This window comes from Hyperoodon ampullatus, assembly GCF_949752795.1.
Source record: "Hyperoodon ampullatus genome assembly, chromosome: 4".
In the NCBI taxonomy this organism is placed as follows: domain Eukaryota; kingdom Metazoa; phylum Chordata; class Mammalia; order Artiodactyla; family Ziphiidae; genus Hyperoodon; species Hyperoodon ampullatus.
In genome coordinates, this window is record NC_136917.1 from 109,601,836 (window position 1) to 109,619,450 (window position 17,615).

At 35.2% G+C, this 17,615-nt stretch overlaps 1 protein-coding gene across 1 annotated transcript in view; it reads right to left on the bottom strand.

Annotated features, from left to right (window-relative positions):
- Window positions 1-620: 620 nt before the first annotated feature.
- The window catches only part of XRCC4 (X-ray repair cross complementing 4), a gene marked incomplete at both ends in the record, with an annotated part of 238,159 nt that continues 221,164 nt past the window's right edge, over window positions 621-17,615 (bottom strand). Inside the window, one exon of the mRNA XM_079703932.1 lies at window positions 621-732. Coding sequence (XP_079560058.1) covers window positions 621-732 — 112 coding nt within the window. The remainder of the gene's footprint in view (window positions 733-17,615) is intronic.

Below are 17,615 nucleotides of genomic sequence, written 5' to 3' on the forward strand. Positions count from 1 at the left end.
TCAACAATCTCTGAAAAACACTCTTTGATACAAAACAGGGTTACATTTATATTAATATATACTCTATAAAGACCTGTTACTATATTGCAGGAAAAAGTTAAACTAAATAACATCTTTTATTAAGAACACAAAATCTTCAATCAAAAGTCTTATCATCAGATTTTCAGGTTGTTTGTGTACAAACTAAAAATAGATTTTACACATCATTCCACAAATTAAAATGTTCAAACATCAGTGTTCAGAATGACTATTCAAAAAAGGATTTGTAGACATTTTCTTTGTCCTATTTTCAAAATCTTCTGAGACAGAATAGATAGCTACTACATATAATATGTGTGAACTGAATAAGGTAAATGTGACCTTTGCAACAAAAAGGTCTGAGATTTTATCTAATTATAGGCATGCTGAATGAATAGCTTAGAATAATGCACTACTGTCATCAAATCATATCTTCATATACATGTGTAATCCATTTTGCATAATGGTTTCAGCTCAGTGTGTATGTAATTACATTGTAAAGCACACTAAGAGCTGCTGCTGAGTTGAAATTTTTCTTTTGCCATTTAAGGAAATGAATAGAAAACACAGTCTTGTGAACATCAAAGTACTTTTTGAGACAATTAAATCTCATCAAAGAGGTCTCCTGGACTACTGTTTCTTAGAGTTTCTAAAGACATGTTTTCAGCTGGGCTGTGATCCTTTTTCAGCATCTCAGGTAGTGGAGGATCAAGCCTAGAGTAAAAAGAAAAATCAAGATAATTTTATTTTGAAAAACTACATACAGCGTAAAAGAAAATTAAGAGATACAAAAGTGAAATAAAAGTTAAACCCTGTTTCCAAACTGCTGCATTAACATAAAGAGAGATGAAAGGCATTTAATTTCTTTAACTGCTTTGGAATTAATCTGCCTCTATTCTGAGCTAACGAAAATTCAAGGGCCTACAAAAATATTCATAATTATGGTCAAGAAATAAAATATCCTCTGTGCTGTACTTTTATGCCAAGATACTGAAGATTTCTCAAGCCATTTCTTTAATAATTCCATCACAATTTACACTTTCCTTCGGCTCCCTTAAATTCTAACTATTAACATTCATTTGAATCTCAACAGCAGGAAGTTCTGATCACATAAATTTCTTTTAGTGGTCATTTGATTGTAAGTGTGTATATAATGACTTCACGTTTTTACAGTTGTTGATGAAATGCTGTTGGTCCACATTCATTTACTGAATCTACATATCTTCATTTAGTAAGTGAATTTATTCAGTTTCAGTACTGTAGTTACTAAATGAATGGACTGATCTCTATATTTATGTAAATGTTCTCCGAGTCCTAGGATAAAAGGCATGATCACTAACAGATAATTGGTGTTTCAAAAATGGTGAGCTGGAGGGTAACAAAGCTCAATCAGAAGAAGACCTTAGGAATGTATATTTATACCCTTGTATAAAGCTTGTCTGAATCAACCCAGTAATACTCAGTAAAATACCCATATTTCCAACTACAAAGGCAGAAGCATCATAGCAGTTTGGTACAGCTAAAAAAGAATAGGACTTGAGGGACCTCCCTGGTGGGTGAGTGGTTAAGAAACCACCTGCCAAGGCAGGGGACACGGGTTTGACCCCTGGTCTGGGAAGATCCCACATGCCGCAGAACGACTACGCCCGTGTGCCACAACTACTGAGCCTGTGCTCTAGAGCCCGTGAGCCACAACTACTGAGCCTGCGTGCCACAACTACTGAGCCCGCATGCCACAACTACTGAAGCCCGTGAGCCCATGCTCCGCAACAAGAGAAGCCACCGCAATGAGAAGCCCGTGCACCACAACGAAGAGCAGCTCCTGCTCGACGCAACTAGAGAAAGCCTGCACGCAGAGACAAAGACCCAACACAGCCACCCACACACACAAAAAGAATAGGACTTGAAGTCAGGACACATAGGGTTTAAATCCAGGTCTATTTCTTATTAGCCATGTGACTTTAGGCAAGTCATTTAACCTAACTGGACTTCTGTTCTCTCACCTCAGAGGTGGTCTAAAGATTAAATGAGATGTTATAAATGAAAATGCTTGTAAATTCCCACAAAACATTTGGAAACTACTATTATTAGCTCCTAATATTGCATAAATTACAAAAGAGCTCCTGCTAATAGTTTCTTTAATTTAAAAGACTAATCAACTAAAGATCCCCAAATGTTATGTTTAGATTATGAGTACTTCCAAAAGTCTGCACCCATACTTAGTTGCACAGATTATTAAAAATGAATCCACCACAGGGTCCTCCTTGGCCTCATGACTGCATACAATTAACCATGGTTGGCTGCTACTAGGCCTGGGACATGTTCTATCTTATCCTGAGCAAGCCAAGTTGAGATAACATAACCCTCACAGGAATGCAGAGGTGCTACGCATTAATGCATTGTCAAGATGACAAGTACTACCCTCTGGGAGTTTCAATGTTAAAATTAACAATAAATACTGACATAATTACTGTAACATGTAATTAAATATCTAAAAATATATTCCATAGAAGGAGAAAATGATACAGTACAGAAGTATAATTATTACATGTATAAGTTTTCAATGTCAACTCAAAACATATTATACATCTTAGAATTGCTTTTTTTCCTCCTTGCAAAAGAGAGAATTGAATTATTTCAATTAAAAAGCCAGATATGGAAAAACCTCTGTAATTTCATTCATCGTCTAGACACTGTACAACCAGAACAGAAAGAGTGATCAATTTAGTTAAAAAAAAATCAGCATATGACAAAAGGACCACTGTGAAGTTACAAATCTGAAGGGAATAGATCCCTGGTTCTCCATTTAAGATTCCCATCTCCTTCTAAAGTCACGGGGAGCCTAAGATATAGATTTTGACTCTTTTGTTCTTAGTGTCTAGTACATAATAGGTGCTCAATGAAAGCTGTTCCATGAATGGAGATTATTGTTATACAGCTTTCATATCTGTGGCAAGTCAACAGAGTAAATTTAGAACTCTCCCCACAGCCAAAAAAATAGTTTAATCATTTTTATAAGTAATAAATGTTTATTGTAAGACTTTATAAAACTCCTGAAAAACATGAAGAAAATTAAAATATCCATCATCCTACTTTGCATCATTTGTATTTTCATGTCTTTTTTTTTTTACAAATATGAGATTATATATATAATTTTTCAGCTTGATGTCTTTACTCTAAAATATATTAGAAATGTCTCTGCATGTTGAAAAATATATTTAGATCTATACTCATCATTAATTTTCATTTGTTTGTACTAAGAATACACTGATGACTGTTTGGGTTGGTTCCATTTCTTAATGCTCTTATAAACAACGCAACGATCAATAACCTTATACCTATATCTTAGTATATTTATCATATTATTTTTTCACGAGCATGCTTATTCCAAGCATTCACGCTTATAGGTGAAATCTGAAAGCAAATAACTCAGAGAACCTGTACCTGAAGTCTTAATAGAAAGTGAGCTAAACAAGCAATTTGAAACTTGGGAGTTCCTCTCTTTCTAATTAAGTTACAAGCACTAGTTATGGCCCATTTTAAATTCTAAATCTTCCATGAAGACTTTTTTTCTTTTTCCTTTTTTTTTTTTAACTTTCCACATTGAAGCTGATTTTCATTTTCTCTAATCATTTAAAGTACCAAATGTCTGCATCCAATATTTCAATACTAGTTTTTCCTTTAATCAATATTTAAGTATGTACTATGATCAGCTCATTGTGTTAGGAAAATATAACAAATTTGATAAAGGTAACACATAATTTCTGCCCTCAGGAATCTTTCAGTTAAACTTTTTACTTTCTCCAATTTTTTTTCAAATATGTTTTTTCACCCTAAACATTTTATAAGTAGCTTTAAGGCAACGACTGTGTAATATAATTTGTTCACAGTGATATATCCCTTTAGGAATTTCTATAAACATTAAATCAGTATATAGGATTCAAGGAGACTTTTAGATAGTTTTTATGGACAACATGGTTCAAAAGGAAGAATCCTGAATCCAACCTTAGGCGATCTTTATGCTTCACCACATTAAGATTTTGGTCAGGTGGCAGCACCTTTCTGGATCTCTGTCTTGATTTAAGCTGTAGAAAGTTAGGGTTACTATAAATGATCTTGGAAGTTCTTTCAGTCCCTAAATTCTGAGACAGTTATACTCAAATAGACTACTTTGCAAAATACAGGCTCTCAATAAATACCTGTGGAATAAATGAAAAAAGGTGAATTAAAAAGGAAAGGTTAATGACAGAATAAGAAATAGTCTTTGTAGAGTTAAAGGCTAAAGTATAAGGACTTTTCAAATAAAGTGAATAAATGAAACTTCTCCAGATGATGACAGCCTTATTAAAAAATGGCTTATGGTCTCAATAATTTGCAGAGAGTTTTATGTTTTATTACTTGATTTCACACTGCATTAAAACACACACACACACACACACACTCTATAACCTGAATCAAAATTGCATTACCACCATCTAATTAAAAGTAAATAGTGTAGATCAGAAGTTAGATTTGTCAAAAGAAATATCTCATCCTGGGAAAGTTTCTCTAAAATGTTAGAAGGAATGATTGACTTCTAACTTTCTGAGAGTTAAATTACCGACATCTTTTAAAATGATTATTTCCAGTTATTGGCTCATTTTGTAAAGGCATTTTCTCAGCCACGTTTAATATTGGTATTACCATGGCTGGAGTATCAATCTTTTCTTATTTAAATGAGAATCATTAGTATTGTTTGGAGTGAATTACTTGCATTTTATAACATTCTGAAAATAATATTTCTGAAAAATGTCAAGGTGCCAGTTTGAGCAGACTGAGAGGTCCAGGAAAAGGTGTAATGATTGATGGCACTGTGACACTTGAAAAATCATTTTCCTTTGACTATGACACAAACAATGGTTCTAAAGTCAAAAACCAAAAGTCAATTTGTATGTGGCTTAACTATATCTCTACCTACACATACAATTCAATTCCAGGTGAATTAAACATTTAAATGAGAAAAGGCAAAATTTTAAAGCATTTAGAAGAAAACAGAGGAGAATTTCTTTAGGATCTTAGGATAGAAAGTTTTTTTTAAGGTGGAAAGTGAAACCATAAGGTAAAGATAGATAAATTCAATTACATTAGAAGCATTAGAAGTAAGTACTCCTATTCATCAATAGACATCTTAAAGACAATGAAAAGACAAGTCACAAACTGAGAGGAAATACTGCAACATATGCTATTAACAAAGGATTATCTAAAGAATTCCTACAATTTTTAAAAACCCAACATTATTAAAAAATATATGCCAAAGACTTCAAGAACTTCCAAGAAGAGGGAACAGTGAAGGCAAATAAGCATATGATAACTAGCTCAACTTCATTAGAAACCAAAGAAGTGCAAATGAAAACCAGTATGAAGTATTTTATACTAGATTAGCAAAAACGAAAATGTCCAACAATAGCAAAGATCACAGAGAACATGAAATGACAAGATGAATTACTACTGGCTGGAGTGTAAACATTTGAAACTACTTTAGATAACCATTTGGCAATAACTGTCCAGGTACATGAAGATTTATGTACTTATAACTAGGAATTCCACTTCTAGTTACATACTCCGGGAAATATTTGCATATGTGTGTCAGGATATATGTGCACAAATGTTCACAGGTGCATTATTTATAATAGTGAAAAACTGAAAACTACCCAAATGTCTCTTCACAGGATGGGCAAGTAAATTATAGAATTTTCACACCATGGACTATGATGCAGCTACACACATGCACGAATCTCAAACATGATGGGTGAACAAAAAAGCAAGGCACAAAATAATACACAATATGATTCTATTTACTTAAAGTCAAAAACATGCAAAACTATATAAATATTACTCTTTGAACACTGTGTGTGTGTGTGTGTGTGTGTGTATCTGTGTATGTACATAATAGTTCTGGATCTTGTTTGCTATTCCAAGACAATGCTCTCATATTTCTGAGTCTTGTAACTTTGGCAATTGTGAAGATGGTTTTACAGAAGGGGCAGGTTGAGTACTATGCATAAAGGGTTCCATTTCAGGTTTAACGGGTGACTCTGAAGTGACCGCAGGATATCTAAATGGAGATAGATGTTGAGTAGGTAAATGCTTGTATAGATGTAGAGCTCAGGAGAGATGACTGGACTACATGTACAGAGATAGCAGTCACTGCCATTACTACTGGCCACTAAAGACAAATGAGTTGAAGAGATCTTCAAATGAGTTGAAGAAACTCCCAGAGAGAGTCTACCAGAGAAAAAACGTTTAATATAGAATCCTGGAAAATGTTAAAATTACAGGGGCAGATGGCAAGAGAGAGAAATGAATAAAAGGAGACTGAAATAGAATGATTCAAGAGATAGGGTGAGAAACAGGGAAGAGAGTTGTTGTGGCAACCAAGAACCAAGTTTATTTTGTGTGCCCACAGCTTGTGGTACTCCCATTTGCCACCCAAATGCTGGCTTTCTATACAACTTTGACTGCTGAATCTGTAAACACATATTAGGTAAATTATTTTCACCCACTAAGAATTATCTGGAGCTGAGAAGAATAAGCTGGAAGGATGCTGCTATGCTTGTGATTCGTTACAGACAAGAAGAACAGGGAATGTTTTCTTTTGGGAGGAAGAAAGTCTTAAACCCTTGGACTGCAGCCGTCAGAGCAAAAATCTAGCAAAATGGTTAATGGTCAACTCCTGCCTGGCCACCAAAGCAAAGCATTCGTAAGTAGCTCTTTCTCTCACATTATGATAAAATAATTTTATATATATATATATAGATAGATAGATAGATAGATAGATAGATAGATAGACAGAGTGGGAGAGAGAGAAAGAGACAGAGAGACAGAGACAGAGAGACAGAAAGAGAGAGAGAAAGAGAGCTTTGTTTTACTAGCAACTTCCCTGGCATCTACCCACCTCACCTCTGACTTTCCCCTGTGACTGGGGTAGAGGTCAGATGTGTGGCAAGAGATGAGGTAAGGGCAATGTATTAGGAGAGAAACAGACCCGAATATTATTACCAAATGGTAATAATAAAAGCCAAATATCTAATGGTTTGTTTTTTAGGATGTAACAAATCAAACCTTCATCAAAATGACCACAAAAACAGCCAAGTCAAAGTATTATGTACTTGTTACTATTAAATAACTAGACAGCTATCAAACTGGCCTTAACAGAGTTCTCATTATGGAACAAACTCAATTAGAGAAATATCTTTTAAATGGAAAAGTTATAAATAATGGGCTTAAAGATTTGACATCACCAACATTACCACTGTATTTTCAAATTAAATTTTAGTATTTAAAAAATATTTGAACTTTGAATAAATGGGAAAATAGCTACACATTTCTAGTTGACCATATAAAAACCAAAAGCATCTCCTAAATAAATTAACAGACTGAAGTCATCAGGATTCAGTAAAACAAGTGAATTCCAAACATTGTCTGGAATTCAACAGGCCTAGAACAGCATTTCACTAGTCTGAGAAAATGAAAAGAAGTTGAAACTTTCTTTCTGGCAACCAAAATGGCAAATAAATAAATTGCGTTAGTTATTTTCAACTAAATTCCTATATTTTTTTTTCTAATGAATATTCTTTTGCTGTTTAACTTTATCAAGAAAAAGAATAAAATAGAAATAGGCTTTTGAAATAAGTAATTTTGAATAAAACATAGACTAGAGACTTATGAAGAGTAAATACACAATGTTAAAATGCACTTACATGCTTTATAGATATTGGGAAAGAATAATTATAAAATTTCCCTGTAAAATATTCATATTATGGGTTTGAAAATAAGATTCTCTAGTTTTATCCAAGTTAACATTTAAAGTTACAAACATTAGGATCAATATGTCCATAATCCACAAGGATGCCAGAATTTATGTAGGAATTTCATAATAATAAATTGGAAGATTTTGTCATTCTTACTCTACTTTATTTAGATAAGTAACATTACTGTGATAATTCATTAGATCAGAAATATCAAAGCCCATACATGCTTTAAAAACTCAATACCCGAAAAACCCTATGTTAAACCTCCTGTATCCCTTGCAAGTTTTGAAACGGTATAGGTGACATTTGCTACTGGTGATCTGTGCCTATAAAAGCAGAAAACGGTCATCTTAATAAAAAATGATTTTCCACAACTTTACTTTTAAGACAGGCCATTGCTCTTTGCTACTTGGTGTGTTACAAATGAAGCCTCCCTCACTAGATTAGAAGCTTTTCAAGTAGAATGACTCTGCTTTATACGACCTGGCTCATAAACGTTCCAATGATTGCATGTATTAATTAATGAACAAATGATTGAATGAATGAAGTAGACAGTATTAACAAGAAGCCTCAATAAAGTTTAGCAACCTGCCCAAAGCCACACAGCCAATAAACATGAATGTGAGCAGGCAGGCAAGTCAACAATGAAGCCAGGGTATTAGCCTAGATTTCCCTCACTCCGAAATCCATACCCTTCTTACTATACCAGTATATGGGAGTCACTAATTCTTATTTCTACTGCAGAGGAAGGCAACTTGGTGCTGTGCAGTGTGTCTGAAAAAGTAATTCCATGAGACACTCTAAAAAATAAAATCTGCAGTCTAAAATGTTTGGAAAGTATTTATTTTTCTCCATTAAGTCCTCTAAGTGTTTCATGTGCATATTATACATTTAAAGCTATTAAAATCATTCCATAAACTTGTTAAATTATTAAGTAAAACAAAAGCAAGGTGCAGGAGAGTGTGTGTAGAAAATTAGAGTGTGTATATATATATATATATACACACACACACACATATATGTACAAATTTATATGTGTGTGTGTATGTGTGCATTTATATGTATATAGAATATCAGAGTATCTCTGGAAGGATTCACAAGAAACCAGCAATGGCTGGCTCTGGAGAGAGGAGCTTGGGCTGAAGGCCAGGGATAATTTTTGCTGGATAGTCTCTTAAACTGTTGAGATTAAAAAAAACAATTTATACACAGATTATATCTTTTAAAAGTGCTTTAAGAAAAAAATAGCTTGTTTATCCTCAGTTTTACAAATGAATTTGGCAGTCAAAGCCTCTTTTCTCACTATCTCTCAATTACTAATATCCCAAGAAACGAGTATTTCTAGAACAGCCTGCATTGCTTGCTTTCCTGAGAATACAATACCTACTAGCGTGAACCCAAAAATGTAGTGGTCCAATGAAGGAAAATAAAAACACAGAGAAAAAAAAAAAAAGAATTCTACTTCAGGCTACCAAGAGAAGTGGAAAAAACATGGGCAGAAAATAATACCCAGCCATGGAGGTTAGTGACTTCTAATGAACCAGGGACCAGGAGTGATAGTTTCACCACAATGTGGAACCAGCTGTTGGTTTCCTGCTGCTGCTGTAACAAATTACCATAACATAGCAGCTTAAAACAACACAAATTCATTATCTTACAGTTCTGGAGGTCGGCAATCTGACCCACGTCTCACTGGGCTAAAATGCAGGTGTTGGCAGAGCTGTGCTCCTCTCTGGAAGCTCTAGTGGAGAAACTTCCAGAGGCTACTCCCCTCCTCCATCTTCAAAGCCAGCAATGGCAGGTGGATACCTTCTCACATCACATCACTCTGAGCCGGCTTCCTTTGCCACATCTTTCTCTGACTCTCCTTCTGCCTCTCTCTTCCTTTGTGATACAATGCACCCACCTGGATAATCTAGGATAATTTAGCTACTTTTATGGTCAGCTAATTAGCAACTTTAATCCATCTGCAACCTTAATGTCCTTTTGCCATGTGCTCTAACACAGTCTCAGGTTCCAGGAATTAAGACTTTGACATCCTTTTTTGGCGGCAGTGGGTGGGGAACGCATTATTCTGCCTACCGCTCCAGCCTTAACTTGGTTAAGGCTCAACTGTTACTCTAATCTATCAGTTTAAATGTTTCAGGATCACTTAACAGAGAAACAGGCTTTGAGAAAGAGCAGGACCCACAAGGCCCAGAGCTAAAAGAAACCTTCAAGCTGGCTGGAGGAGGATCTGCAAGGTCTGTGCAATATGACCTGAAACTCAAAAGAATCCACACTGGGGCTTCTTATCTAGAGATGAACTGAACCAGAATCATTGAGATAGGCTGTCAACTACATCATCCATCACCTACCGTGTCTACTATTTACTGAGTGCTTACCAAGGGTCAGAGACTGTGCAAGATGCTTGGGATATAAAGGGAACAAACAAACGGTCCAAGGCAGAGGTAACCCTGAGCGGCTGAGCTCCCCTGAACACACACTAACTACAACCCTTGTCTAGGGGATAACACAGAGACTGTTTCACTATGACAGCTCTAACGAGTGAGGCTATTAAAGAACCACAGACAATGCTACCTTCATGGGTGTGTTACTGTGCTGTCAGTCACACAAGGCCACAAGCTTAGAGGGGCCTCATCACTGCTTTAATGGTCTGTTGTCACTGTCTTGAAATTCTTAATAATTTTGAACAAAAGGGCTCTGCATTTTCATTTTACACTGGTCCTGCAAATTATTGTAGTCTGTCCAGACCACGCACTTTCAGTGGCCTTCATACACCAGACCCAAACTGAACCTAAACAATTGCTCACACTTATTCTGGACCAATAAACAATGGGACTTTTTTTTTTAACTAATTATGTACTGATGTATGGACTCATTCTGTCCTATTCAGAATGGAGTTTTAATCCTTAATTAGCCTAACCACCAGTAAACCTCCTTTTTAACACTTGAAAAGCACTTGCTTTTTCTCTTCAGGGAACTACTTGGTGAATTTTTTCACTGGCAATTTTTTTTTTGACCTGTAAATAAATAAGAATGAATGTAGTTTCCTGGCAAATAAATACTCCACTTTGTTAGGCTTCTCCTTCTCCTCCCTTGCCTTCTCTCTCTCTCTCTCTCTCTCTCTCTCTCTTTTAAAGCTCCACTGTCTTTTGTTTTATAGTAAGAGAATTCAGTTTCTATTTTAATTAACAGATTTTTCCATTACTATAGTCCTAGCTAGTGGACTTGATTCTTAGTGTTCTCAAAATTACCCACTCTAATTAATTCCTTGGCTCACAAAGCAGCAAACCTCTCATCAGTGCCATCCTGTGCTGTGGCCTACCTATCTCTTTCCCTTTTGATTTGTTGAGTATCAGTCTGCCCCAAATCCTTCCTGAATATTTTCCTAGCTTTTCATGGAATGGGTGACCAAGGATCATGTGGCAGCCAGACATTTTAAAGAAGACAGACTACTTTGTAACACCACCAACATCATATAACTTTTAGATAAAATGAGTATCATATAACTGATACATAAAATGAACAAACAAAAAACATCTCTTCACAAAGCATACTAACTCAATATGGTATTATTGGCAAATGTAAAGACAGTCTCTGCTCAAATTCTGGGAGATGTTCTGTCTTAAAGAAACATGCCAGAGAGGAGTCAGAGCACTGCAAGAAGGCAGATGGAAACAATCTACAAAATTCTGTGGATTTTGATTTTTAATTAAAAAGATTAAATTTTTCAGTTGACTTTAAAAATATAACCAAAGTGTAAAGTAAAACCAAGTTGTATAGAATGTTTTTAAAACAAATCACTATACCTCACAACTGGTGGCAAGTCACTGTGAGATAAGGCAGTATAAGCCATGGAGGATTCAGTCTATATGCTCAGAATGACTGGAGAAAGACCTATCTAACCTTTTTGCCCTGGAAAAGTTTATTACATGTATGGTACTATGATTTCAAAAAAAGTTCAAATGTCACTGCTAAACTACAATCCAATCCACACAAAAAGCTGTTGACTGCAGTTGTGTGTTATGTTTAGATAACTATCTTTACTAAGTGCACTATATATACCTTTCTCATTGTGATATCTTTATGATTACATAAATTACCATTTTTTTCAAGATTTTTTACTGAACTAATGTTTATTTTGAGGGAGTAGAGTAAGTGCCACATATGGTTCCATTAGTGTATTAACTGGTACAGTTTGGTCTCATTCCTTTAAATGTCCCATTGCAATCTATGTCTTAAAAAATGTAAAAATAGTATTACTTAGTCATAATTCTCCAAAATTCATAGTGGAGGAAGATTTTACATGACACTGAACTATCACTAACAAATGTAATGAGATCAGTGTTTTGTAAAGGCATTGGTTTGATTTGCCAAAATGCAGGACTGGCTGTAGCACTTAATTATTAAGGCTGGAACAGACACATTCAGTAAATAACTGATCAGCAATTTAAATAACCACTGTTACCTAACTGATCTTATTTTGCTACTATGAGAAAGCTATATATCTCAGCTTTGATCATCTGCCATCTGAACTGTACAATTTTTTTTTTTTTTTTTTTTTTTTTTTTTTTTTTGCGGTACGCGGGCCTCTCACTGCTGGGGCCTCTCCCACTGCGGAACACAGGCTCCGGACATGCAGGCTCAGCGGCCATGGCTCACGGGCCCAGCCGCTCCGCGGCACGTGGGATCTTCCTGGACCGGGGCACGAACCCGTGTCCCCTGCATCGGCAGGTGCACTCTCAACCACTGCGCCACCAGGGAAGCCCTGAACTGTACAATTATTGACATTTCTCCTTGCCTTTTATTGTTTTCTCCTTCAGCCCATCTTCCAACTGCTGCAAATGCTTTCTACGACACAAGTCTGATTATTACTTTGTACTCCTACAAGGCTGTAGTTGAAACTCCCTTGGCATAGCAAAAAAACAAAAAAAAATCACAAAATTTCTAGCTTCATGTCTGCCTTTCTGGTTCTAGCTATCCAATGCTCTTCCACACCAAACTTCTTGTCATCCACCAAATGCATCATTGTCTTCATTGCCATACTTTTCCATACAGTTCCCTCAGCTTGAGGACTCTTTCTCCTGCCTTCTTTACTTAGCAGGCTCCTACTCATCATTAAAAGCCAAGTTCAGATGTCACTGCTTCTGGGAAACCCTCCTAGGCAGAGGAATTAATAATCTCCTATTCTCCCATAGTACATCTTAAATCAAGCAGCTCTTTGTTCCTATACCTATTGCTGTGTAATAAACGACGCTAAACTTAGTGGCACAAAACAATGACAATTTTATTATGCTCATACTTTCCATGAATCTCACAGGGCACAGTGAGGATGGTTTGTCATCGCGCCATGGTATCAGGGCCTTAACTGGGGATACCAGAAAAACTGGGGCTGACATGATGGCTGGGAGCTGGAATCCTCTGAAAAGCTCATTCACTCATATCTGGTGCTTGGCTGGGAGCCTTGAAAGAGTAGGACTGGCTCCTGGAGACTCTTCAGTGGCTTGGCTTCCTTACAGCCTGGCAGCCTAGGATAGTCAGACTTTTTACATGAAAGCTTAGGGCTGTAAGCATGAGGTGCCTTTGTTGACTTAGCCTCTCTGGAAATCACAGAGCATCACTTCTCCTGCATTCTGTTGTTTACAAAAGAGTCAAAAACCCACCTAGATACAAGGGGAGGGGATATAGAAACCACTTCTCAAAGGAAGGAATATCAACCTCAGACTTTAATTCTGCACATCTTTGTCACTTATATTGTAAGCAATCAGAGAACAAGGACTATGATTTAGAATTACTGTTTCTTTCAGAATCTGGCACAATTCCTAGAATAATGAACTATGTGCACTGAAACTGACTAAGAAGTGTCTTATTGAGGGTGTTTGCCTTTTTTCTCTAAGAGCTGAGTATGAAAAAGCTATAGCTAGTTTCATATACAATTTACACAGAATAAAAACCATTCCAGATCAGAAGGGCAACTATATAGATTTTTAGAAATGCAATCACATAAAATTTATACTTCAGCAGGGAAATTTTAATTTCTGACAACTTTTGCTGGCCACTAGTTAGCTCACTTTCCATTATTAAGTAACTTAAATTATTTACTTTTCCAAGTAGTTTTGGATGTTTATAAATTTATATGCTTACAAGTTCACACAATACCATTAGTTTAGTTATACTCCACTTCACTGGAATGTTTGGGAAGGGAGATCTATGGTTAAATGAATGGTGTTTCAATCCTCATGGCTAAAAGCCTCACTAGCAAATGCTGGTCAACTTCTAAATAAACACACACTCAGAACTCAACTACTAGAAGGATCTAGTTAGTTGGATTTTCTATTAACTTAAGTTTCATTAAGTTATTATTATTATTACTTAAGCTTTAGGAGTGTTAGTTAATTTAAACCTCTTCTATCTGGTTATTGAGAAACAACAACAGTAAGAAACAATCACACTTTCATTACTAATGCAAGTAAAAGTCAGAAGTGAAATAAAATCTTCATCTCCATACATCCTTTATTCTGAGAAGAAATGTGACCCCTGTTAGCAACACAGAATTACCACCAACAATCTCACCTTCAATGACCAATGAAGAAGAATAATCAGATTTCAAAAATCAGAAACCATAAACAAAAATTAAATGTTAAACCAAGAAATTCTAACACTTGTTTGGAATTAGGAAAGCTGTCACCCATAAATTCACATGCAACTCCAAAAGACAACCATGAAAATTGAACAGGCTATAACCATGCATGGAAAATATTCAGCTAGATTCTACAGTCTGATCATAATTTCCCTTAAAATATATATAACCTCCAAAGTCCCCTCAAAATGTTACTAGGCCTCTGTGGATTGGTAATCAGAGAAAATCTTAAATCTTAATTCATTTAAATTGCTGTCTACAGTGCATTCTTTTACTGCTTTCTGTAAAAATAGGCCCGCTTATCATACTGCAAAAGAAGAAAGATATTTGACATTTCCTAATCTATCACTGGACACTTTTCTATAACTAAGAACTTTGGAAGTGACTAGAAGGACCACTTAAAAATTCCATTTTTAAGAGTGTTAAGTTTCCAGAAGGCAGGAACCATGCTTATCTTTGTATAGTTTAACCACATATAGGAGATTTACAACTTAGGAAAGAATTGTTCTTAATAGAGTTTGTTTTTAAACAAACTCAGGATACATTTTTTAGAAATGTTATAAATAATAGATTTTCTCAGATCATTCCACTAAGACTATTTAGCCTATGATATAGACAAACTATTAGAAAGTATTAATGATGAGAACTAGTGGTCAACATAATTATAAAAATCTGTTTTTCATACATTTCTTACTTCAAGCAATATTTTCTCAGTATAAGGCACTGTGCCAGCTTCTGAGATCAACAAATAAAACATAATCCCAGACTCTGAAAATCTCACAGTCCAGTTGAACAAAAATGTATTTGAATAATTAAATATAACATGTGTGATGAAGTATGTACAAAGTATTGATTTATAAGATTAAAAAAATATTTTACTTTCCAAATCTAGATGTCAGGAACACATCTGTGCTTATGGAAGGCTTATTTGTATTTGCAGTTGTACACATAAAAATTAACATGTTACAGATTTTGATGTTTACTACATGGTAATTTCCCATAACTCTTGAAGAGATACTTGATTATTAACGATTAAAAGTAATTTTTACTCACAATAGCAATGACTGTTTTCTTTCCTTAAGCAACTTTTCTCATAAAGAAAATGGAATTGATTGCTGTATCAGAACACTGAATACTTAAGGGAAACATTTATTTATACTCATGAGAATTTTATTAAAATAATGATAGACACTATCCAGACAAACCCAATCCAAATATCCAACACTTAGGTGGGATGGGGTTAAAAGGCTATTTCCACATCTGAATTTCCCTTGTAGGTCCAAAATTCTAGTATTGTATTTTCAGGATAGAAGAGACTAGTGCAACTTTTAGGTTTCATCCAAAGCTATGAATCTAAATTTTCTGTATAACCTTCTCTCCTTAACTTATTTTGGGCGTTGAATCATAATAAAAAAAATATTCCTGGGCTTCCCTGGTGGCGCAGTGGTTGAGAGTCTGCCTGCCGATGCAGGGGACACGGGTTCGTGCCCCGGTCCGGGAAGATCCCACATGCCGCAGAGTGGCTGGGCCCGTAAGCCATGGCCGCTGAGCCTGCGCGTCCGGAGCCTGTGCTCCGCAACGGGAGAGGCCACAACAACAGTGAGAGGCCCGCGTACCGCAAAAAAAAAAAAAAAAAAAAAAAAAAAAAAAAAATATATATATATATATATATTCCTTAGCATGAAATTGTTACTTCTTAAATATTTGGTAAAAAGAAATAATGACGTTTCCTAATCATTTCTTAAGAAGACTTAGATTTCAAATACAGAAATTCAAAAATCCTGTAACAATCCTAGTAGATGCAAGCAACAAAAAAATTATTTATTTGGGAGTATATAAAGTAATATATATGTATATTACAAAGACTTCAAAAATTTCATCAAAATAGAATAAAATAAAGATTATCCTCTGTCTATTCATTCACCTGTTGATATTTTAGTGTATATCTTTTCTGAATTTATATACATGATATTATATATACAAAGTCTTTTTAAAATAACTACTATGAAAAGTACTTTTTATTATATTTTTCTTAAAAATTAATTGAGGAATACCTCTCTTTGTCAACAATTATGGGTCTACATAATCATTTTTAATGTCCTCATAGTATTCCATCACACTGAGCTACCTTAAAATTATAACTAATCTTGATCCATAGACAAATACGAGAAATAATTTAAATACTTGTTGTAAATTACATTTAAATGAACATCCTTAAATATACTCTTTCTAAGTAATGTTAAGACAACAGGTCTATTTAATTCTAATTGAAAATGGTTGACTATAAGACTATAGTTCCTGAAACTTCTTACTCTTAGGAATGCTAAGGGGAAAAGTACAGCTCACAACGAAGAAAGTAGCATATATGTATTTTAACTACCTGGAAATTAAATTATTTTTAGATGAAAGTTCTATGTTAAGAACAAACACAGTAACAATATATATAAACCTGGAAAAAAATAGTGATTAAAACCTGGGAAACTGGGACTTCCCTGGTGGTGCAGTGGTTAAGAATCCGCCTGCTGATGCAGGGGACATGGGTTCGAGCCCTGGTCTGGGAAGATCCCACATGCCACGGAGCAACTAAATCCGTGTGCCACAACTACTGAGCCTGCACTCTAGAGCCCATGAGCAACAACTACTGAAGCCCATGCTCCTAGAGCCCATGCTCTGCAACAAGAGAAGCCACTACAATGAGAAGCCCCTCACACTACAATGAAGAGTGGCCCCTGCTCACCGCAACTAGAGAAAGCCTGCATGTGGCAATGAAGATACAATGTAGCCAAAAATAAATAAATAAATAAATTTATTGAAAACAAAACAAAAACAAAAACCTGGGAAAGTGAAGAGTACTCATTAAAATAAAATAAATAAAATATTACCAACATAGAAAATAGTTAGAAATTATTTATGTTTCTCATTGAAGACCACCCTCACTTTGCTTCTAAGTCAAAAGGTTTTGCTATTGGACTTCAGAGGTGGACCTCATAAATATTATATACTGACTGCTATTTTTATTATTTTTCTTGGGGAAATTAGATTAGGTCATCTGACCTATTACAGAAGATAAGTGTTTTGTGTCTGCTAGTTGACGTGTGGGCCAAACTCTCTTTCTTACACATGAAATAAATGGTTATTATCAATTTGGAGATAAGGCAAAGAGT